This window comes from Macaca mulatta, chromosome 5 (assembly GCF_049350105.2).
Source record: "Macaca mulatta isolate MMU2019108-1 chromosome 5, T2T-MMU8v2.0, whole genome shotgun sequence".
In the NCBI taxonomy this organism is placed as follows: domain Eukaryota; kingdom Metazoa; phylum Chordata; class Mammalia; order Primates; family Cercopithecidae; genus Macaca; species Macaca mulatta.
The window spans coordinates 156,206,054-156,230,830 of NC_133410.1; the positions used below are offsets into that span (position 1 = coordinate 156,206,054).

At 39.4% G+C, this 24,777-nt stretch overlaps 1 protein-coding gene across 1 annotated transcript in view; it reads right to left on the reverse strand.

Moving 5' to 3' along the window:
* Positions 1-1,433: 1,433 nt before the first annotated feature.
* The window catches only part of PRMT9 (protein arginine methyltransferase 9), a 46,375-nt gene continuing 23,031 nt past the window's right edge, over positions 1,434-24,777 (reverse strand). Inside the window, exons 7-12 of the mRNA XM_015139309.3 lie at positions 19,063-19,255; positions 16,564-16,747; positions 12,568-13,282; positions 4,968-5,121; positions 2,085-2,207; positions 1,434-1,805 (exon numbers count right to left, since the gene is read on the reverse strand). Of these exons, the coding sequence (XP_014994795.2) occupies positions 1,590-1,805; positions 2,085-2,207; positions 4,968-5,121; positions 12,568-13,282; positions 16,564-16,747; positions 19,063-19,255 (1,585 nt within the window). The 3' untranslated portion in view covers positions 1,434-1,589. The remainder of the gene's footprint in view (positions 1,806-2,084; positions 2,208-4,967; positions 5,122-12,567; positions 13,283-16,563; positions 16,748-19,062; positions 19,256-24,777) is intronic.

The following is a 24,777-nucleotide window of genomic DNA, read 5'->3' on the forward strand; positions in this document are numbered from 1 at the left end:
CACAGATGGCCAACAGGTATATAAAAGGGTGCTCAACATAATTAATCATCAAGGAAATGCATATAAAAACCACTCTGAAGTACTACCTTTCACGGAAAATGGAATGGAAGTTTCTAAAGAAAAATAAAACTACCATACGATCCAGCAATCCCTCTTCTGGGCATATACTCAAAGCAAATGAAATCACCACCTTGTAAATAGATCTGCAGTCCGTGTTCATTACAGCATTATTCACAGTAGCCAACATATGGAGACAACTCAAGTGTCTGTTGACAGATGAATAAACTGTATATATATGCATACACACAATGCAATATTATTCATCCCTAAAAAAAAACCAACGATATACTGCCATTTGCTACAACATGGATGGGCCTGAAAGACACTGTGCTAAATGAAATAAGCCAGACAGAATAAAAGACACTGCATAATCTCACATATACGTAGAATCTAAAAATAAAATTCAAATATATAAAGAACAAAACTGGTTATGGGGGGTAGGGAGAAATGGGGAAATGTAGGTCAAAGGATTCAAAGTAGCAGATATGTAGGATGAACAAGTCTAGAGATCTAATGTACAACATGAGAATTTTAGGTAACAAAATTGTACTGTATTTGGGATTCATGCTAAATGAGTAGCTTTCAGCTGCTCTTGTCAGAAACAAAAAATATATGGGTAACTGAGATGATGGATATGTTAATTTGCTTCACATCGTATACCTTAAATGTATGCAATAAAATTTATTTTAAAAATAAAACCGGGTAGTATAATAATAGAGGTACCAAGAATAGGTAGTCTGGAGCAAAGATCCGTCTTATTTGTGACTTACAAAGAGTATACAGCATATAGGAGGCATAATAATCTTCCTTTATTTCAAAAGTCTGTAAAAATTGGATCAATTAATCTACTTATTGTGCATCCAAATCAAAACTTTGAAAAATAGTTTAGGATTAACTCTTTCTTCAATTAAACTTTGTTGTTACCAGCTTTTAAATGTTCTTTTGCCAAAGTAGACCAAGAAAAATGCTGCCTCCTGAAGATTTATTCCCTAACTCCTTAACTGTTGTAATTACATTTAGCTTATAGCTTAAATCCTTTTTCAAGCTTGCATTCTCAAAACCTGAGATGTTTCAGATGTACACTGAGTATTTAAAGGAAGCAAGATTGGAATTTACAGGTAACCATAACCCTCAGTCTTCAGTGGAAGCCTTTCAGTATTTCCCAATTACAAGTTTGGATTTAAGAAAAAAGGCCAAGATGCCTACAAAAGTAAAGTTTTGCTTTACTTATTGACACATGTCAATAACAATAAGACTTTTAAAATCCCTATTCCATAATATCGAGCAAAAGAAGTTTCCTAATTCAAAAAACTAGTGATGTATCCGTTTCCAGAAAGCAAATCTGCAGCAGTATTTCTATAATAATGCTACTCTTTTATTTAGAATCTTTTAAAATATGCTTTATTAATGTCAATGTTTAAAAAATATTTGACCATTACAAGGAATTTTTATAGACCCCCACTAATTAAGATAAGAATTTTGTACTTGTTGATGCTCTATTTAAACAGTTTTCATTGGAAAACTGCTCTTCATTGCTTTACTGTGATGCTGACATTGCTTTTGTGGTGCTGAACGCTGAGTACAAGTTCTTCTCCCATTTCAACCTGGATGGGATTATCTAAAACAACTGCAGCTTGTTTCCAGTGGGAGGCTTCACTTGAAGTATCCAACCTAATCTCTTCATCAAGGTACATATGATACCAAAATGGAATAGCAGTCACTCTTCCAGATTTACAAATGTGTACCTATGAAAATTAAGAAATTATGAAAATATCATCAGAGTACATAGAGTAGACTTAAATAAGTCTTCTTTCTCTTTTTAGTTACTTTTAAATACAAGAATTTATTTTAAAATATATTTCACCAACCTATTCACTAATTTACTTAAATCCATTTTTTGATATTGTTCAGAAAATGAGATTTAAATCTTTAAAGTAGCTAAAACTATGTATAAAAGTATCACCTAATTTAAGATAATTATTCTAAACAATAACAAACGAAATCATTTTGCATGTTGTCCTTACCTTTACTTCTCTTTTAGAGGTGTTCAAATATGGAGTCATTAAATCTAGTCTTAAGAGTTCCACTGGCTTGCTTAAAGGTATACAGGGCAATGAGGATAGATCCAAAAATACACGTATAGGTACCTAGAGAAAGTATAAATTTTTCACTTTCACTTTTTGTGGTCAGGGCTCAAGTTTTTCACTTTTACATATTTCTTTTGTGGTCAGGGCTTGCTTTGTACTTGACTCAATATGATAGAATACTTTTTACATTACCTCCTTTATATTCCCACATCAAGCTAAGGCTGGCTTTCATTAGAACTTTCATTGTTCCAGTACAAAAAGAATGAACAAACCAAGGTTTAGGCAGGTTAGATAATTTGCTATGGTTTCCATTACCTGTAGATCTTTCATTTGGATGGGAGCAGATTAAATTTTTTAAGCTAAACAGCTCTGAAAATTTTTAACCCAAGGATTTGTTTATGAAATAATGGTACAACACTAATTGAATTGTTTCAGATATGATGCCAGATTCAATCAAATAATAATTGATTTCATTTGGAAAATAAGTTTATTTCTAGAAGGCAGTGGTTCTCAATCTTGGCTGCAAACTAAAATCACTTGGGGAGCTTTTTAAAAGCCCAGCTGTTCAGGCCACACCCCAAACCATCTGGCGATAGGATCCCCAGATGTTTCTAATGTACAAAGTTGAGAATCACTATTAAGTGGTCTATCAAGTTTAGTAGCAATTGAATGCTACTATTTAATACTAATAATTTTTAGCTTCATCCTCATTTGAAACAAAGGTAACTGTCATTTTCCTGGTAGAAGGCGAAACAGGACACAGATACATTCGCCTCTCCCTGGGCATCCTTGAAACCATCCAGACTTCCCCATAAAAACTCTAACAGTAACCCCACACCATTTCTAATACTCCTTGTTATGCTCCTATTTTTACATCAAACCAGAAGAAGCCTTAGATTCTCATGTCACCTCTTATCACCTGCCTCCTAATCCCCACACTGCTGAACCCATACCTCATAGTCAGCCCCCACTTTTGTTTCTCACACTAACTGGTCCACTCCTGTCTTTTTTTTTTTTTTTTTTTTTTTTTTTGAGACAGGGTCTTACTCTGTTCCCCAGGCTGGAGTGCAGTGGTGTGATCACAGCTCACTGCAACCTCCGCCTCCTGGGTTCAAGTGATCCTCCCATGTAGCTAGGACTACAGGTGCCTACCACCACACTTGGCTAATATTTGTATTTTTTGTAGAGATGGGTTTTTGCCATGTTGCCCAGGCTGTCTCGAATTCCTGGACTCAAGCAATCTGCCCTCCTTGGCCTCCCCAAGTGCTAGGATTATAGGCATGAGCTACCATGCCCGGCCCCCCTGTCATCTTTGCCAGTTCCTTCTATATAACCAACCAAACCAAGCTCATAACTTTATGAGTTCTCTAGAGTTCAGTTCCCAGCCCTCTTTATCAACATGCCCCCATGTTATTTCATCCAGTCTTATGGCCTTAAATACCAGCTACAGGCTAACTGCCAAATTTAAATCTTCAGCCCAGAGCTTTCTCTGAATTCTTACCCAATTGCTCAGTGACCACAGCAACATACAAAGCCTGATCCTATTTTCCCCATTATCAGTAAATGGGAACCATTCTTCCAGGTGCTTTCACCTAAAAAAAAATGGAGTCCTCTTTCATAGCCCACATCCAACTTACCAAAAATTCTACCTTTTTTTATAGCCCTATTCTCCAAATCTAAATGTACATGTAGTAGACATTCAGTAAACATTTGTTACTCTATCACCCAGGCCGGAGTGCAGTGTTGTGATTTCAGCTCACCGCAACCTCCACCTCCCAGGCTCAAGCAATTCTTCTACCTCAGCCTCCCAAGTAGCTGGGACTACAGGCATGCACCACCAAGCCCAGATAATTTTTGTATTTTTTGTAGAGACAGGGTTTCCCCATGTTGCCCAGGCTCATCTCGAACTTGTGAGCTCAAGCAATCTGCCCCACCTTTGCCTCTCAAAGTGCCAGGACTACAGATGTGAGCTACCATGCCCAGCCCATTTCTAAATCTTGACTCCTTATTTCCTAAACAGAGGCTAACCCCCTTTTGCTTGAGCTCTGTTTTCCTAGGCTCCTGCATTCCTGCTCTCTGCAGTCTGATTTCCTAGAATCTGAGCATTAGCTGCTGATACTTATCAGCTGCCAGCCTGAGGTCTCAATGTAAGGGTTCAAGTTTAGAACATAAATCTCTTTTGGACAAAGACCACTCTTTTTCTTAAGATTAAAACCTAGGACCCTTCTTCCATTTATGACAGTGATTTAGAGGAGTATCTATAAACTTATTTTTTTTTGAGATGCTGTCTCGCTCTGTCATCCAGACTGCAGTGCAGTGGCACGATCTTGGCTCACTGCAACTCCTGCCTCCTGAGTTCAAGCGATTCTCCTGCCTTCGTCTCCAGAGTAGCTGGGATTGCAGGCACGCACCACCATACCTGGCTAATTTTTTTTGTATTTTTAGTAGAGGCGGGATTTCACCATGTTGGCCAGGCTGGTCTTGAACTCCTTACCTCAGGTGATCCACCTGCCTCAGCCTCCCCAAAGTGCTGGGATTACAGGCATGAGCCACCACACCTGGCCAAATACCTATAAACTTTTATCAGCAGTCACGACAAAATTCCTTGGTTACTGTAATGTCTAGGTTGATTTTTACCTATAATAAGTTCCTTTGTTGTACGAACTTACTATAGGTAAGAATCTAAGTGCTCTTAGTCACTGTGTTTAATCCAGCTAAACTTTAGTTACTGTGTTTAGCTAGATTAAACAGTGACTAAAGAGAGTGCAAAGGTAGACTGTTCAACAGCATCCTGGTTGAACTTCTCCTCTAGACACTTACCTGAAACTGATTAATAAAAGGTGCTATATTTAATCCAAGAGTACGTTCTGTTCCTTGAACAGCATTCTCCTCTAGGAGTGTCTGTGATTCCACAAGCAACCCAAACATCAGCACATATTGAGGAAAGATCTTGCCTCCAGATTGTAGTAAACACCTAAGGAAAAAAGTACATATTTTAAAAAGCTTTTGCAGCTGGGCCACAGTGGCTCATGCCTGTAATCCCAGCCCTTTGGGAGGCCAAGGTGGGTGGATCACTTGAGCCCAAGAGTTCAAGACCAGCCTAGGCAACATGGCAAAACCTCATCTCTATAAAAAATATAAAAACTAGCCAAGCGTGGTGACATGCACCTATAGTCTCAGCTACTTGGGAGGTTGAGGCAGGAGGACTGCTTGAATCCAAGAGGTAGCAGTTGCAGTGAAATACATCCCGCCACTGCATTACACCCTGGGTGATAGAGTGAGACTTTGTCTCAAAAATACATAAAACAAAAGAAACCCTTTGTAATCCCCCCAATTGTATAAACATCAGTAACTAAGAATCATGATAAATCAGTAAAGAGCTACAGATTACACAGAGTCTAATGGATTTTCAATTATTCATGGCTGGTATTTCAGAATAGTAAACCACTAGAAATAATTTCTCAAGTCAAAGTACTGATCAATGAAAGAGAAAAATGACCAGTTAGCTATTTAAATGAACATACGTCTTTAGATTCAGGAAAGAGTCATCAATGGATGCTAAAACTAGTAGGTCAAAGTTTGATTAGGAAAATATCCTTTTACAGTCTCAAAGTATCACCCCCACAAATGACTTATCACAAAGGGGGAAATAGTGACTTACTGAATGGAGAAATGTGTAGATACAACTTAAACCATGTGATTGTATTAACATCAAAAATAATGGGACAGTCTGGGCACGGTGGCCGAGATGCCTATAATCCCAACACTGTGGGAGGCCAAGGTGAGAGAATTGCTTGAGCCCAGGACTTCAAGACCTGCCTGGGCAACATAGCAAGACCCCATCTCTACAAATAAACTAGCCAGGTGTGGTGGTGCACACCTGTAGTCCCAGCTACTCAAGAGGCTGAGGTGGGAGGATTGCTTGAGCCCAGGAAGTCCACACTGCAGTAAGCAGTGACTGCACCACTAAAAAGACATGAAAACTAAATGGAATATATGATCCTGGATTGGATTCCAGACCAGGAACAGAAAAGCTACAAAGGACATTATTGTGACAACTGGTGAAACCTGGATAAAGTTTGTAGCTTAGATAACAGTATTGTGTCCCTGTAAATGTCCTGATTTTAATAATTGTACAGTGATTATATAAGTGAATGTCCTATGCATTCCAAGGTATTAGGAGTAAAGACACATTGTATCTATGGTTCAGGGAAAGAGCCTGAAATGTTTTTTCCCGAACAATTTAGCAGATGTGGCAAAATATTAATAGTTTGTGAATCTGAGTGTAAGGTGTATGGTAAGTTCTTTGTATTATTAACTTCTCCAAAGGCTTGAAATTATTTCAAAATAAAAGGTTAAACACTCCAAATGCAAAATTTAAAAAAAAAAAAAAGTCCAAATACTCTAATACTCGAGGAGAGTCAAGTGTTAACAAAATCCTTTTTCTTCCTGCAGTTGACCTTGGGTTTACCTTCTCTTTCTCTGAAAATCTTGTAAGAATAAAATGTCAGCTGTGTTTATCAGCAACACTGCTTATGGTTAAAAAAAAAAAATCTCTTAATAGATAGACTGTATCTGGACGGAGAGAACTATGAACAAAGGATAAATGCCTGACGGGAACCCATACCACATGTGGGCTTCCCTGAGAGTGTAACCAGGTGTTCATATTGCTAGGCCGTGGAAGCTGTGCCCATGGGAGAAGAGTTGCTATATGAAGCGAAGGGCTCTTAAGCCAAGGCAGCTTCCACACCTACCTATGTAGTCTTGTTTCCTCACACCCGAACTATGTGCTATGTGGGTGGGCCACCTACTGACATCCAATGAAACAGAGGTGGAGGATACTTTAAACCAAGTAATTATTTTCATTTTCCACATTTACAATCAAATGTCAAATCTACATTTTTACTGAATATTCCAAGCTTGTTCCTACTTGAATTTCTAGAACAGCATACTAGGCAGGTGAACTTTATATTATCATATGTACATTTCGCAGTACGTTTTTACTCCTAAATTAAATATTTAGAGTAAGAATCCACTTATAAAAATATAGAACTAAACATTTCACCAACACATTTGTTCATATCTTAAAAAGTAATTCATAAACATTTCCAAAATTATATACTATGCAGTCTCCCTAAATAGATCATTAAAACCTAGACAAGCTAAGCTATAAAACATCCCATTCCTCAAAACTACTTTGGCACTACTGCTCTTGAATTAGATTTCAATTAGTTCTCTGGTCTCTTACTAAACTGATTATCTCAATTCCATAACCACTTAAAGATATCTAAAGCAAGGACAATTAAATTATAATGACAAGACGTGGCAACTAAATGCAATGTAAGACTCTTGGTTAGAACTAGACTGGGAAGAAAAGCAATGAAGAATATTACTGGGGTAACGGGAAATTTTAATATGCACTATATATTAATAATAGTGTTTTATCAATGTGAAATATCCTGAGTGATAATTTTATTGTGATATGTAGGAAAAACATTTGTTCTTAGGAAACACATGCTAAATACTAAAGAAAAGATGAAGTTTATGATGCCAACAATCAACTACCAAATGGTTCAGTAAAGTAAACAATAATCTAGTGTTCTCTGTTATTATTCTTGCAATTTTTCCTAAGTTTGAAAATTTTCAAAATAATACATTTGAGGAAAAGTTAATAAGGAAACAGTCTGCTCTTGTAACAGCTCACTCTCTCCTAAAGACAAGCTAACAGGAAGCCATATCCCCAGCCATAATGTGAGGAGCAAAGATTCAGCAAGCAAAGTTAAGAGATGACTCCAAGTGTAATGGCACCAGATTGATAAAGATAAGTCATGATTCTGCACCAGGATAATCTCTCTTCACCCACTAAATATAACGACATGATCCTTTAGAGTTGTAATAAATCCTATATTCATAAATTAGCCTAAGAATGGACTCCGCCCTGCCCCCAGTGCTTTACCCATTGTTGCTATTCCTTTCCTATCAACTTTTTGGCATATTAGGTAGTCTGGTAGAAATTCAATCTCCACAGTTAGTGAAATTTCACACCTCATAATAAAATTGCACAGCTCTTAACCAAATTCCAATCTATGCCTTTACCAAACTGGCTACAATTTTATGTCTTCCCAAATCACTGGAAAAATCTTTTTTCCTCAAAAGGATCAAGTTTAATTCTGAAAACTCATGTTATTAAAATTATCTAACAACTGACGTTATCTGCTAACTGTGATGCATTTAAGTGAAAATCAGATCTAATTTTCTTCAGGATCACAAAGGTCTCTGAAAGGAGAAACTAGCCACAGAACTTTATGTTGCTTGACTAACAACCCTTCACTCCTCAAATAGCCACAAGAGGGTACCATTCTATGAAATTAGCAAGTTAAAAAAGCACACAGGTTAATAAAAGCTAACCTTATAGTCATGAAATCTATGGGAGAAAGAGAGTTGGGAACGATATCATGTGAGTCACTGAAGTAGTCTTAGGAACGTTTCTATTTATAAAACGTAGGTTGAGCCCAGGAAGTCAAGGCTGCAGTGAGCCATGATCATGGCACTGCACTCCAGCCTAGGCGACAGAGTGACAGCCTGTCTAAAAAAAATAAAACTTCTGACACCAAGTGGTGGTGGCGGGGGGACAGGGAGGAGGTTCCCACCCCAAAAAATTCTCAGACACCTTTTGAGTGTACTACAACTGAAATCAATACTGACATTACCTGGAGTTAGCATCAAGTGCTATAAGGGCTCCATCCCACATGACTGCCCCCAGTTCTGATGCCAACTGTAGGTCCTGGACTTTCAGTACTTTTGGCCATGTATAAAACTGAAACCACCTTTGCAAAAATTATGGCAGTAAAAGAAATCTAACATAGCTCACTCCATTCTGCTTCTAACCTCACAAACTGACTGTCTCAGGCATAGGGTAAGCCAACTGTGGGAGGAATTTTAGTTTATAGTTTAACTTTAAAGCAAGGATGATAATAGTCCCTTCCTGAAATGAACCCTCTCCTTGTTCAGGGACCAAAACAGCCACTGTAGAACTAAGGAAAGGCCACAAGGTTAGGATTATGGGAGGAGCCTGAATTCTGCTAAAATGTAGGCACAGTTAAATGATACCCAGTCATTGTACCCTAGCTTGCTTTTCTATAATGCCCTACTGCTCAGGAATCATGGAGCCAGAGGTCACAAGATGTGTAACTGCCCCAATTGCTCCTATAGATAACATCAGTATTGTAAAACCTAAGATTGGTCTTTGAGATATTTTTCAGACTCAACTGCTCCTATGACTCCCACCCAGAAACTTCACTCAGCACAGGAAGACTGTTTTTGACATCCCTATGATTTCATCCCAAACCAGTCAGCAGTATCCATTCCCTAGCCACCAGTTCACCAAATTATTCTTTAAAACTAGCCTCTGAGTTCTCAGGGAGGTGGATTTGAAAAACATCTCCCATTCTTCCACTTGGCTGCCTTGTGATAATTACACACTTTTCTTTTTTTCTTTTTTTTTTTTTTTGAGACGGAGTCTCACACTGTTGCCCAGGCTGGAGTGCAGTGCTGCAATCTTGGCTCACTGCAACCTCTGCCTCCCAAATTCAGGCGATTCTCCTGCCTCAGCCTCCTGAGCAGCTGGGATTACAGGCACACATCACCATTCCCAGCTAATTTTTGTATTTTTAGTAGAGACGGGGTTTTACCATGTTGGCCAGGCTGGTCTCAAACTCTTGACTTCAAGTGATCCACCCACCTCGGCCTCCCCAAGTGCTGGGATTACAGGCATGAGCCCACCTAAACTTTCCCTACTGCAACTTCTGCTGTTCTCACTGTATTGGCTTTTCTGGGCAGTGGGCAAGAAGAACCCATCAGGCTGTAACAATCAAGGGTTCCCACAATGTCTTCTTTGAGTTCAATAATTTGCCAGAATGGCTCACAGAACTCAGAAAAACACTTTACTTATATTTACGGATTTATTACAAAGGATACAACTCAGGAATAGCCGAATATAAAGTATACATAGGGCAAATATGATATTGTGATTATAATAAGATACATATATATCTGGTCTTCATCCTGTTTCCTGCCACAGAACTCCTAACACCCTTGGAACCTACAGAATGGTGTCTTCTGTATGCTAATGAGATAAATGATGACTCAGGGCCCCTACCCAGCCCTAGGTTGGGGGCTAAAAGACCATGGCAAGATTAGAGGATTGGGACTTTCCATCCAACCCACTAGCCTCCGGAGAGAGGAGACACACTGAAGGTTGAGTTGATCACTAATAGCCGGTGATGTAATCAGTCATGCCTACATAACAAAGCTTCCATAAAAACCCAGAAAGACAAGGTTCAGACGGCTTCCAGGTAGCTGAACACATGGAGGTTCCTAGAGGGTGCCCAGAGAGGGCATGGAAGCCCCGTGCCACTTCCCACATGCTTGCTCTATGCATCTCTTCATCTGGCTCTTCATCTGTATCCTTTGTAACATCCTTCATAATAAATGAAATGGGCAAACATAAGTAAAGTGTTTCCCTGAGTTCTGCGAACCACTCTAGAAAATTAAGGGAACTCGAAGAAGTGGTCTCAGGAACTTCCAATTTACAGCCTGTGAGAAGTACTAGTGACAACCTACTACTTGTAACTGGCATATGAAGTAGGGGGCAGTCTGTGGAACTGAGTCCTCAACCTGTGGGATCTGACACTATCAACTAAGTGATAATCAGTTTAGTTCTCCGTTATCTATGCTTGCAATTTTTTTTTCTCTGTTATTATCCTTGCAACTCAACTTCTATATGTGAATGAGATGAATGGTGACTAAGACCCCCTCCCTACCCTTAGGTTGGGGGCTAAAAGATAGTGTCAGATGTTAGCTATGTTCAGATAAAATGACCATTGCTTTGAAACTCTGCTTATCTTTACTAACATTGAGTGTTTTGTTGTTACTTACATTACTGCAACTGCTAGACTCCTCAGAAATCTTTTGCAAAGCTAAATGATACTTCAGAACCATCCATGCCTTCAGCAATGAAAAAAATAATGTTGTAACTCAAAAGTCTAACAAAATACAACAGACTGGGTAATTTATAAAGAACAGCAACTTATTTGGCTGACTGTTCATGGCAGAGGGCAGAGAGATAGAGAGAGGAGAAGGAGAGAGAGAATGGGAAAGAGGGCTGACCTCATCCTGTATAAAAACCCCCACTCCCATCCATGATAATGGCATTAATCCACTTATGAGGGCAGAGCCCCCCTGACCTCATCCCCACTTAAATATCACACCTCTCAACACTGTTGCAATGAGAATTAACTTTCCAACACATGAGCTTTGGAGAAGACATTCAAACCATAGCCATGGTTTTTAAAAAAACAAAAAACGAAAGAGTTTACCAAGCCTTCAAGCTTTCCCCTGTATTTTAAACTAGCATGAGTGAATAGAACTTAAGAATGAACTTTTTTTTTTTTTTTTTGAGATGGAGTTTCGCTCTTGTTGCCCAGAGCTGGAGTGCAATGGCGCGATCTCAGCTAACAGCAACCTCCCCCTCCCGGGTTCAAGTGATTCTCCTGCCTTAGCCTCCCAAGTAGCTGGGATTACAGGCATGCGCCACCACGCCTGGCTCCTTTTATTTTTTAATTTTTAGTAGAAACGGGGTTTCTCCATGTTGCTCAGGCTGGTCTCAAACTGCAGACCTCACCTGTTCAGTCCGCCTCGGCCTCCCAAAGTGCTGGGATTACAGGCATGAGCCACCGCTTCCAGCAAGAATGATCATTTAAAAACAACTGCAGATCAGGCACAGTGGCTCACACCCATAATCCCAACACTCTAGGAAGCCAAGACAGGAGCCCAATTACAATACATCACAGTTAACAGAATGAAGACCACATGATCATCTCAATGGATACAGAAAAAGCATTTGACAAAAATCACACTTTCATGACAAAAGCGTTAAACAAACTAGGAATAGAAGGAAACTACCTCAACATAATAAAAGCCATATATGAAAAGCCCACAACTATTAATATCACCACACTTGAAAATATATATATCTTGGTTTCAAAATATAGTTCTCCACTAAAAGGAACCAAAAGGAACCAGAGTCCCTTGGAGAAAGACTAATCCTAAGGTTGGGGTTGAGAAAAATTCAAGATGAAAATAAAACATCTGGTTGCACCAAAGTAAGAACATGCTCAAAGAATTATGGGAACGTGTCAAAAAGACACAGGAACTAGTTTAAAGGACCTCCCACTGGCCAAACCTGGGACGATTTTAGCATCAAATGAAGTCACATGTCCTGAAAAGTAATGCTTGAGGAGCATACAATGATCTTGACTTATTTTTACAGTTATGCCATTAAAGAACTTAAGGAATTTACATAAAATCTGAGCTCAAAAAAAAAAAAAAGAAACCCAAAAGTTATTATGTTGTGTTTTACCTGGATATTGCAGCTTTTTCCATTATTTCCTGCTGAATGAGCCCAGATGGCTCAATGACATCCAATATAATTATGCTCCATAACTTGTCTGATTTTGGCCTTTGTAACATAGCAGATTCATCCTCCACATGTCTCAGCCAAAACTCAAGTGTTTCTTTAGGAAAGTGATTGGCTTCAGATATGAGGTCCAGAGCAATACGATGCTGGTCTTTCTCCACAGAACTGTATGGTTTAACCTGCCCAAGTGTGCCAGCAATAAGAGGCAGAATAGAGAAGCCTTCAGACACATCTAACACGTAGAAAGGTTCAGGGATGTTCTGTACAGTATTACTCTGTCCAGTTCCAGAGTTCATCTCATTCTGACATTGAGTATCCATGGTCTGATACAGTTTCTCTGGAGTCAGTGAAGACAAAACTTTGCTCATTGCCATTTTAAAGCCTTCATGATATGGGATGTTGTTAAGCAAAGCAATTTCTGTAGATTCCAATACACATGTCTGCTCTACAGCATCTGGTTTACTGGTCTGAAGGTTAGCAAGGGCACTACAAAGTTCAGCCTCATTTCCTAATGACAACAAGTCTTTATTCTGGGTAAAACTTCTTGCAACATCCATTTCACATTCCAAATCCAAGACACTAATACTCTGGATTCTTAAGTAACAGTCTTGACAAGACACTTCCATCATCACATGGTCTCCAGGCTTTATCCAGTAGTCTTCATTAAACAGTAAGAAAGAAAAAACAAAATATATGGAGTGCTTATAAGCCAGAGGATCACATAAACATCTCCATCCTCCATCTAACCCCCCATTCTTTAAATCACTATAGAAAGGATTACAAATACTCATTTAATATACAAAAAAAAAAAAAAAAAGAACAGGAAAACCCTACCAGATTTACTTAGGGAAAAACTGAAATTTGAAGATTCAGTCAACCAGTAGCATAATGGAGACATTCGAGAGCTCCATTATTGACCCTGAGACTATCAGTGTGATAATGTTTTTACTGCCATCACTAGGTCTCTCCATATCCCCAAATTGGGGTGTTGGTGGAGTACTGCAGCAGACTCTATCATCTTTGGTAATGAAGGCTAATAACAACAAAGATAAAATTCAGGGATAAATATCAAACCTCACTTTAGCTTAAAGGGACATTCTTTTCTCTAAGAGAAATTTCCAAAAGAACAAGGTAACATTCAACAGAATTGTATCAGTTATATTTGTTAACTGTAAGCATTCTTGCATGTCTAGGAACTTCACAGTATAAAGAAGAACCAAGTCCTACAATAAAGACCATATCATACTCCTTTCATATGTGGGAAAACTTCTGTTTGTTTTGTTTTGTCTTTTGAGACAAGGTCTCACTCTGTCACCCAGGCTGGGATGCAGTGGTGTAACAAGGCCCCCTGCAGCCTCCAACTCCTGGGCTCAAGCGATCCTCCTGCCTCAGCCTCCCAAGTAGCTACAACTACAGATGCATGCCACCAGGCCCAGCTATTTTTTTTTTTTTTTTAAATAGAGATGAGGTCTTGCTATTTTACCCAGGCTGGTCTTGAACTCCTGGGCTCAAGTGATCCTCTCGCCTCAGCCTTCCAATGTGTTGGGATTACAGGCATGAGCCACTGCGCCTGGCCTACATGTGGTAAAATTTTAAAATGTAAATGTATAAATGTATAATCGCAATTCCTTCTCATTAGCCCTGGAACCAGTTGAAAATACAAGTTGTTACACTTTTTTGGGTTTTTTGGAGACAGTGTCTTGCTTTGTGGCCTAGGCTGGAGTGTAGTGGTATGATCACTGTGGCCTCAATCTTAGGGCTCAAGCTATCCTCCCACCTCAGCCTCCAGAGTAGCTGGAACTACAGGCGCTCACCACCATACCTGAATTTTAAAAAATTTTTAGAAGAGACCAGACTGTTCTCAAACTCCTGAACTTCAGCAATCCTCCTACCTTGGCAGGAGGATCCCAAAGTGCTGGGATTACAGGTATGAGCCACTGAGCCCAGCCATAAATTGCTATTCTTATGCTTAAACATAGAAATGTCCTGTCTCTAAGAAGGATTAAAAAACAAAAGACATCTGTCTAAGTTACTACAGGTAAAAGAGAGTTAAAACAAACACAAGTAAAAAATATCATTCACTGAGTGCCAGTCACTGTGGTAGGCATTTATACCTACCATCTCTAAGAATCCCTAAAATAGGCTGGGCGCGGTGGCTCAAGCCTGTAATCCCAGCACTTTGGGAGGCCGAGGCGGGCGGATCACAAGGTCAGGAGATCGAGACCACAGTGAAACCCCGTCTCTACTAAAAATACAAAAAATTAGCCGGGCGCGGTGGCGGGCGCCTGTAGTCCCAGCTACTCAGGAGGCTGAGGCAGGAGAATGGCGTGAACCCAGGAGGCGGAGCTTGCAGTGAGCCGAGATCGCGCCACTGCACTCCAGCCTGGGCAACAGCGTGAGACTCCGTCTCAAAAAAAAAAAAAAAAAAAAAAGAATCCCTAAAACAGTGCTGCAAGATAAATGGTATCATCCCATTTTTATATATACAACATAAGCTCTGAGAAACAAGTGGCAAGGATGGCCAGGAGGGATTCAGTAAGTAGCAGAGCCAAGAACGGAATCCAAATCTACCTAACTGACTCCAAAAACAACATACTAGCCACAAAAATATACTGATTCCAGGCTTTTATGACCTTGCCAAATTAGATCCCTTGATTAAGAAACTAAACAGAAATAGATGTATTAACTTCCAGTTTAAGAAGGGTAGAGTTTCTCTCTCTCTCTCTCTCTCTCTCTCTCTCTGTGTGTGTGTGTGTGTGTCTGTGTGTGTGTCAGGATCTCCCTCTGTTGCCCAGGCTGGAGTGCAGTGTTACAATCTTGGCTCACTGCAGCCTCAACCTCCTGGACTCAAAGGAGCCTTCTTCCTCAATGCCCCAAGTAGCTGGAACTACAAGCACTTGCCACCATCCCCAGTTAATTTTTTTCATTTTGTAGAAGCGAAGTCTTGCAGCCGGGCACAGTGGCTCACACCTGTAATCCCAGCACTTTGGGAGGCCGAAGTGGGTGGATCAAGAGGTCAGGAGATCAAGACCATCCTGGCTAACACAGCAAAACCCTATCTCTACTAAAAATACAAAAAAATTAGCTGGGCGTGGTGGCACGCACCTGTAGTCCCCGCTACTCAAGAGGCTGAGGCAGGAGAATCGCTTGAACCCAGGAGGCAGAGGTTGCAGTGAACTGAGATTGCGCCACTGCACTCCAGCCTGGGTGACAGAGTGAGACTCCATCTCAGAAAAAGAAAAAAAGAAGTGAGGTCTCGCTATGTTGCCCAGGCTGGTTTAAACTCCTGGCCTCAAGCAATCCTCCCACCTGGGCCTCCCAAAGTACTAGGGTTACAGGTGTCAGCCACCATACCCAGCCTAAAAAGGGTTGTTTTTCTATATAATTCAACTACTTTAAACTTACATTAAACCCATCGAATCACTGTAAAAAAAATTTCCATACCAAAAAAAAATCTTTAATACAGAACTTCCCTAGGGAAGTTCACAGATCCATGAACTCTCTAAAACTGAAAAACTTTGTGCTTGTATGAATGTGTACATTTTTATGACCCAGGGCTCCACAGACGTCATCAGCTTCTCTAAGGAATAAGAACTCCTGCACTAAAAGCAGTACTTTTCCAATACTTCCCATGAAATAATGGAGCAGGACTTCTTTCATCTACTGATAACTAGAAAAATCAGAGCTGAAGAAATAATGATAGGTTTTCCAAGTGCTATGCAACAGAGTTGTGTTTGTCTCTCTTAACCACAAATATTACCTATTTCAAATTTCTTTTGGAAAAAAAAAAAAAAATGGAGTTCTGAAAGATTTAACCAACCTCCCTTGACTGAAAACTTCGTATCGAAAGGATTTTTTTTTTTTTTTTTGCCACTGACTCGAATACTTAGAAGATTAAAGCAAAAGGTTTAAAAAAAAAAAAAAATTGACAAGACCTACCTGTAAGGTCCTGTACGGGGTAGACAGCCTGTTCCCAACATGTTTCCTCACTAGGACTTGTGGATAAACTATGTTCATCATCAAGCTGGAGCACAAACCAAACCATAATAGCATCTAGTATGCCTTCTTTAATAACAGGAATACCAATCTTATCAGGCTTTTTAGTTGCAAGACTTTTTAATTCCTGAGAAAAATGTAAAAGGAATGAAAGGGTTTTATGTATTTCATATATACATGCCTCAATGTCTTACCATTTTCCATCTCTGGAGTTCTTAGTCCTGCCCAGCTCCCTAAGGGATTCAGTACACTGGCACACCTATAACCATGTTAAGGCACAATGGTTGGGAAGCTCTGACCTATTTTATTGGAATACCATGTAGCTATTATTAAAAAGAATGAAGCAGATATATATTGCTGATATGGAGAGAAGTCCATAATATATTGCTGAATGAAAAAGGTTAAGTAACAAAGCAGTGGAGATTGTTTTGTTTAGAAAATAGAGGGGGATGGAAGGGGGTAGGGAGAGAGAGGGAGTAGGGAGAGAGAAAGAATGTGGAAGAGAGAGAGAGAGAGAGAGAGAGAGAGAGGGAGTGTGTGTGTGTATGTACAGAAAAGTAGGTCTGGAAAGACGCACTTCTAACTAGTGACCTGGGGAAAGAAGGGTTGAGATTTTAAAGAGGAAGAAAAATACTAGGACTTTTTCCTTTCTATCCTGTATTGCTTGAAAGTATTAAACAGACATGCATGACTTTTGAAACTAAAACCTTAATAAGATTTGTGTGTGTGGCTAAGAAAAATTAAAATTTTAAAAAGCCTTAAAATAATAAAAGGATAACTGGCAGCTACAGACGTGTTACTTGCTACTGAAAGTCATAACAGGTAAGGAATGCTCTTGAAGCTCAGAAAGCTCAGCCTCAGTAAGCAAGGCCAAATTGTTAAATTAGTTCCAGATCACCTCAAGAACAAGGTGGTAACAAATAATAAAGGAAAGCTTCTATTAAGTTATAAAAATCTTAGGCTAGCTGGGCATGGTGGCTCATGCCTGTAATCCCAGCACTTTGGGAGGCCGAGGTGGGTGGATCATTGAGGTCAAGAGTTCGAGACCAGCCTGGCCAACATGGTGAGACCCTGTCTCTACTAAAAATACAAAAATTAGCCGTTCATGGTGGTGGGTGCCTGTAATCCCATCTACTCGGGAGGCTCAGGCAGGAGAATCACTTGAACCCGAAAAGTGGAGGCTGCAGTGAGCCAAGATCACACCATCGCATTCCAGCCTAGGTAATAAGAGCGAAACTCTGTCTCAAAAAAAAAAAAAAAAAAAAAATCTTAGGCTAAAATTACCCCCCACAAAACAGGTTTCACTTATAACATTTATGTCCTTGAACATTGAACCTTACTTATTAAAGACCTTCAGAGAATTCTATGTAACCTTTCCAATTTCTTTCGGCACCCCCTTTTTTTTTTTTTTTTTTTGAGACAGAGTTTCGCTCTTGTTGCTCAGACTGGAGTGCAATGGCGCGATCTTGGCTCACGCAATCTCCGCCTCCCAGGTTCAAGCAATTTTCCTGTCTCAGCCTCCCGCATAGCTGGGTTTACAGGCACCCGCCACCACACCCGGCTAATTTTTTTGTATTTTTTTAGTGGAGACAGGGTTTCACCATGTTGGCTAGGCTGGTCCTGAATTTCTGACCTCAGGTAATCCACCCGCCTCAGCTTTCCAAAGTGCTGGGATTACAGGCGTGAGCCACTGTGCCCAGCTGGGCACTTTCTTTATACAGAACATCCTCACACCATTCACCAACACACACACATACACACTAGGGTGATCAGCTTCTCTTGCTTTTCCTAGGACTATCTTGGTTTCAAAACAGAAAGTCTCAAGTCTCGGAACCCTCTTCAGTCCTGGGCAAACCATGAAGGCTAGTCACCGTAATATACATACAACCTAGAGATTTGGATTATTGTTCATTTTGTTAATTTGAAATGGCAGCATGATACAGAGAAAAGTCAGAAAGACCTAGGTTAGAATTCCTGCCCCTGTATTCACATGCTGAATAATTTGGGTGGGAATTATTTAATGTAAGCAACAATTTCCTCATCTGCGTAACACAAGGATAATTATAATTGTATGGCAGTATGTCATAAGAGCTGCCTAATAACACAAGTGAAAGCACCTGGCACCCTATACATTCCCAACAATCTTAGGGGGGGTTTTCTTTGTATTTAAATAAGTGGGCTAGGCACAGTGGCACTCTAGCCTGGGTGACAGCAAGACACTGTCAAAGAAAAAAAGAAAGAAAAGAAAAGAAAAGAAAGCAAGGAAAGCAAGCAAGCAAATAATTTCAGGAAGAAATTCTAATTACCCTTTAATCATTTTCTTTACATACAATAAGTGGAATCTTCATGCAAACTCATAAAATAAGACTGTCTGTCCTATATATTATTTTAAACAATGCATGAAATTTAATGCTTGAAAATAGTAACTGAATTTTTTTTCACCTGAAGGTTGTTGAAGTCTACTGTCATAATTTCAAAGCACTCTGTCAAAGCCAAATATCCTCCAGGAACTCGACTCATCTTCTCAGTTGTATAAGGTTCAACTGTTTCTTCAGCATCTACAGAAGAGTAAGCTGGACTCTGAAATTTCACATTTGTTGGCAAATGGATGCCAGCAATGTCCTTAATACCCACTCTGGAGAGACACAAAATAGGGGACGGGGAGGAAGATGGATTTTTTTTAGAATCAAGTAACATATCCAATATTGAGTCCAGAAAAAATAAACACAAAAATGAAATAAAACCGCATGAGCAAAGATTTCTTAAGCATAACTACATACACACACACATACAACCACTAACTATAAAGGAAAACAACTATAAATAGGTCTATAATAATATTAAGAATGTCTGCTCATTTAAAAAAAAAAAAAAAACACCCTGTAAGAAAGTAAAAGGCAAGCCACTGAGAGAAGATATTTGTAATAACTATTATTCAGTAAAGGGCTCATATCCAAAATATATTTTAAAATTCCTGCATATTAATAAAAAACAAAAATGGGCAAAAGACTCAGACACTTCACGAAAGAACATATCCAAATGGCCAATGAGCACATGAAAAGGTGCTCGGCTTCAACAGCCACCCTGGAAATGGAGTTAAAATCACAATGCATACTACACATCTGACGGAATGGAAAAAAACAAGTAGTCAATACCAAGTATGGTAAGGATACAGTCTCATACACCATTGGAGTATCAAATTAGTAAGATCACTTTGGAAGACTACTTTGTAGTGCCAACTCGAGCTGAACATACCTATTCAGATTCATTCTTAATGTAGGAAGCGTTTCACAGTGTTTGGCATTTCTACTTCTGAGAATATAGTCAACAGAAATTAATACATATTATCACCAAAAGAATGTTCAAGAATGTTTATAGCTACACTGCTTCTGATAGCCAAGAAAACTGATACAACCTAAACATCTATCAGTAGTATAACAGACAAATCTAGTATAGTCATATAATGGACTATGATTCAGCAATGAGAATAAACAAACTAAACACAAAAGAAGCTAGGCACACAAAAACAAATCACACTGTATGGTTCTATTTGTATAGAATTCAAAACAAGCAACACTAATCTATGGCGTTAGAAGTCTGGATAGTAGGTGCTCTAGGGAGAGTGAGGTGCTGGTAAAGAGAAGGGGTTCCTTCCTGTGCACTTTATATTATATAGCGGTAATATTCTGGTCCTTGATCTCAGCACTGATTACCCAGGTCTATCAACTTCATGAAAATTCATCAAATCATAAACTTATGGCTCACACACTTGCTATAAAAATGTTGGATGTCAAAAAAAATTTACATTGGACCACGCATGGTGGCTTACACCTGTAATCCCAGCACTTTGGGAGGCCAAAGTGGGAGGATCACTTGAGCCCAGGAGTTAAGAGACCAGCATGGACAACATAGCAATATTCTTCTAGATAAAATAAGATAGAATAAAATAAAATAGCCAGGTATGGTGGTGTGTGCCTAGAGTCCTAGTTACTTGGGAAATTGAGGCAGGAGGATCACTTGAGCCTAGGAGTTCAATGAGCTATGATCACATCACTGCACTCCAGCCTGGGCAACGGAGCAAGACCCTGTCTCAAAAACCAAAAAAAGAAAAAAGAAAATTTACAATGAAAAAACACTTTATAAAAATGTAAACAACATTTTTAAAAGGAAAATACTCCAACCTCACCTCACCTCAACTCAATGGCATTTTTTTTTTTTAGAGAATTTGCCTTTATAAAATTTCAAAAGTTCAAATAATCTACTTTTACAGATTATTTTATTACACTCTCAAAAGATGAATCAGCAAATGGAACTAATGATTTTAATAACTCAAAATTAAAAGTCACAAGTTGAAACAAAAAATGTGACAATTATTTTTGTGTGTGAGACAAGGTCTCACGTTGTCACCCAGGCTGGAGTACAAAGGTGTGATCTTGGCTCACTGCAACCTCCATCTACCAGGCTCAAGCAATTCTACCTCCACTTCCTGAGTAGCTGGGACTACAGGTCCATGCCACCACACTCGGCTAGTTTTTGTATTTTTTACAGAGACAGGGTTTCGCCATGTTGCCCAGGCTGGTCTCAAACTCCGGAGCTCACGCGATCCGCCCACCTTGGCCTCCCAAAGTGCTGGTATTACAGGCGTGAGCCACTGCGCCCGGCCAGACAATTTCTTTCTAATGTAATATAAACTACGTGAATATATATTGTCAAAACTTCAAGCAATATGGTAAAAAGTCCACCTTCATAGTACTCGTCCTCTCATTTCTTCACTGTTAATAGTTTAATGTGTATCCTTCCATACCTTTTTTTAATATTTGTGTATAACACTCTATTTGTAGGTTACTGAAACATTCTGTTCCATTTGTGAGTCGGGTGTATTCATCATGCCTGTTCATTTCTCAAAAGATACTTCAGTGTATCTTTATTAAAAATGAGAATATTCTCTTAATCACAGCAATTAAATTCAGTATTATCTAACCTATAGTTCATATTCTGTATTTGTCAACTGAATCAAAAATCAATAATGCAGGTAGGGCACAGTGGCTCATGCCTGTAATCCAAGCACTTTAGGAGGCTAAGGCAGAAGGATCCCTTGAGTCCAGGAGTTCAAGACCAGCGTGGGCAACACAGCAAGACCCTGTCTCTATAAAAACTTTAAAAAATTAACCAGACATGGTGGTGCACACCTGTGGTTGCAGCTCCTCAGGAGGCTGAGTGAGAGGATCACTTGAGCTTGGGAGGTCAAGACTGCAGTGAGCTATGATTAAGCCACTGCACTCCAACCAGGGCAACACAGCAAGATCCCATCTCTCTCTCTCTCTCTCTCTCTCTCTCTCTCTTAGTTTGTTTCCCAATACAGTTCATAGTTTCAATTTAGCTGTCCTGTCTCTTTAATCTCCTTTCATCTGAAACAGTTCTTCATCTTTGCTTTGTCTCTCATGTCACTGACATTTTTTAAGGTAGGCCAATTGTTTTACAGAATGGTCCCAACTTGAGTTTGTCTGAGGTTTTCTCACAATCAGATTGCAGGCTGCACATTTTGGATGTGGTACTATATAAGCAATGCATCCTTAAAGCACCGAATCTGGAGGAATCTTGCTGTTGATGTTAGCTTTAATCACCTGGTTAAGATGATGTGTGGTCACATGGGCCTGCCGGGGGACTAGGGGCAAGGGGAAGGACAGCATTAGGATAAATACCTAATGCATGCGGAGCTTAAAACCTAGATGATGGGTTGATAGGTGCAGCAAATCACCATGGCACATATATACCTATGTAACAAGCCTGCACGTTCTGCACATATATCCCAGAACTTAAAGTAAAATTTAATTTGATTTAATTTAAAAAAAAACAAAACAGGCCAGGCACGGTGGCTCACACCTGTAATCCCAGCACTTTGGGAGGCCAAGGCAAGTGGATCACCTGAGGTCGGGAATTCGAGACCAGCCTGGCCAACATGATGAAACTCCTCTCTACTAAAAAAAATACAAAAAAATCAGCCGGGCATGGTGGCGGGCACACCTGTAATCCCAGCTACTCGGGAGACTGAGGCAGGAAAATCACTTGAACCTGGGAGGCAGAGTTTGCAGTGAGCCAAGATCGGGCCACTGCACTCCAGCCTGGGCAACAAGAGTGAAACTCGGTCTCAAAAACAACAACAACAACAAAAAAAGATGCTGTGTGGCTTCAGCCCTATATACTTAAAATCTTCCCTTCTGCAATAATTTGAGAGATACTTTGAAACTATATAAATGCCCTGATCCTCATCAGATTTCCCTCCATTGATTTAGCATCTATTCATGATTCTTGCCTCCCAAAAAGTAATTCTGCCTCATTTTTTTCTATAATATTAATCGGCATTGACTGTAAGGACGAGCTGTACTTTTATCCCCATTTATGTATTTATTAATCTGCTTAAGATACATAGAAATTCATGGATTCTTATTCAGTGGGTTTTAACATTAGGACCCTTACTTATTTTGGTGATTAAATTGCCCCAGGTTTGGCCAGTGGGAGCGTCTTCAAGCATGCTGCTGTGTCCTTTAAAGTGCTCCCCTTTCCCCCACCAAATCCCTTTTTGAGCACTTCCTCACTCTCTAATACAAGGTGCCCCAGAATCATCTTGAACCTATTCCGCCCCAGTACTAGAATCAGCCATTGCTCCAAGAAGCTATAGTTCCTTCTAGTGAGAAATGGTATTTAAAAACCAAGATCTGGGTTCTAGGTATGCTCACTGCTCCTAAGATTATGCCTTGTCTTTCTCACTTAACAGTATACCATAAACTTGTTTCCTGTCTATACATGTACCTTAACCATTTTTTTGCATAATACTGCATTAGGTGACTGTTACATCATAATTTATTGAAATACTTTCTTATTAATATAAACCTTCAGATAATTTGTTTGCTTTAATTTTTCCAATTACAATATTACAGTGAATATCCTTGTACACACATCACTGCACACATGTATGAGTATTTATCAGGATAGATTTCCAGACACGGAAATGCTAGATCAAGGACTACAAACATCTTTAGTGTTGCTAGAAAACACCAAATCAAGCTACTAAAATGTTGCACCAACAGTGTATAAATTTGCCCTAAACCTATGAGAAAATAAGATATCAAACAACTTTAATGTGCTAACATAAGTAGTTAGAAAATGTTATCCCATTGGTTTTAATTTCCATTTCTCTGATTAATAGACAATTATATTCATGCTTTGTTGTAAAAGTTGCAAATATTCATCTCAGTCTGTCGCTTGTCTTTTAACTTCATAGTATCCTTCACCAGAGAGATTTTTTTCAATGGTTTGAAAATGTGGTCACATTAGGCCGGACGCGGTGGCTCACACCTGTAATCCCAGCACTTTGGGAGGCCTAGGCGGGCGGATCATGAGGTCAGGAGATCAAGACCATCCTGGCTAACACAGTGAAACGCGGTCTCTACTAAAAATACAAAAAAATTAGCCGGGCATGGCGGCAGGTGCCTGTAGTCCCAGCTACTTGGGAGGCTGAGGCAGGAGAATGGCGTGAAACCAGGAGGCGGAGCTTGCAGTGAGCAGAGACTGCACCACTGCACTCCAGCCTAGGCAACAGAGCAAGACTCCATCTAAATAAATAAATAAATAAATAAATAAGAAAAAAACAAAAATGTGGTCACATGTGTCAATGTTCTGTGGCTTCTGGGCCCTACTCTGTGTTTTGCTTTGGAAGGTCTCCATCAAATAGATTTTTTGACATTCAGATGTTTAACTCACCCAGAATTAAAAGCAGGGATCTAACTTTTTTCCCCAAATGAAGCACACCATTTCCATTTCCTGAATAGTTTATCCCTTCCCCACTGATCTGAAATACCACACCTGTATCATATACTAAATCCATATAAATTCAAAGGTCTGTATCTAGATTCTTTATTGTGCTCCACTGATGTATTTGTCTTTCTGCATCAATACATTACTGTTTTTTATTTCTAGGTTATTATATCTAATAAGGCAAGTTTTCTTGGATATTTTTCTTGTTAAACATTTGCTTATTGAGAAGAACATTAAATTCAGCTAATTAGGTGCCAAATGGCAATTTTTATAATAATGATTTATAAATGTTTCCACCAGTTAAAACAGTAGCACTCACATATATTTTGTCAACACCTTTCT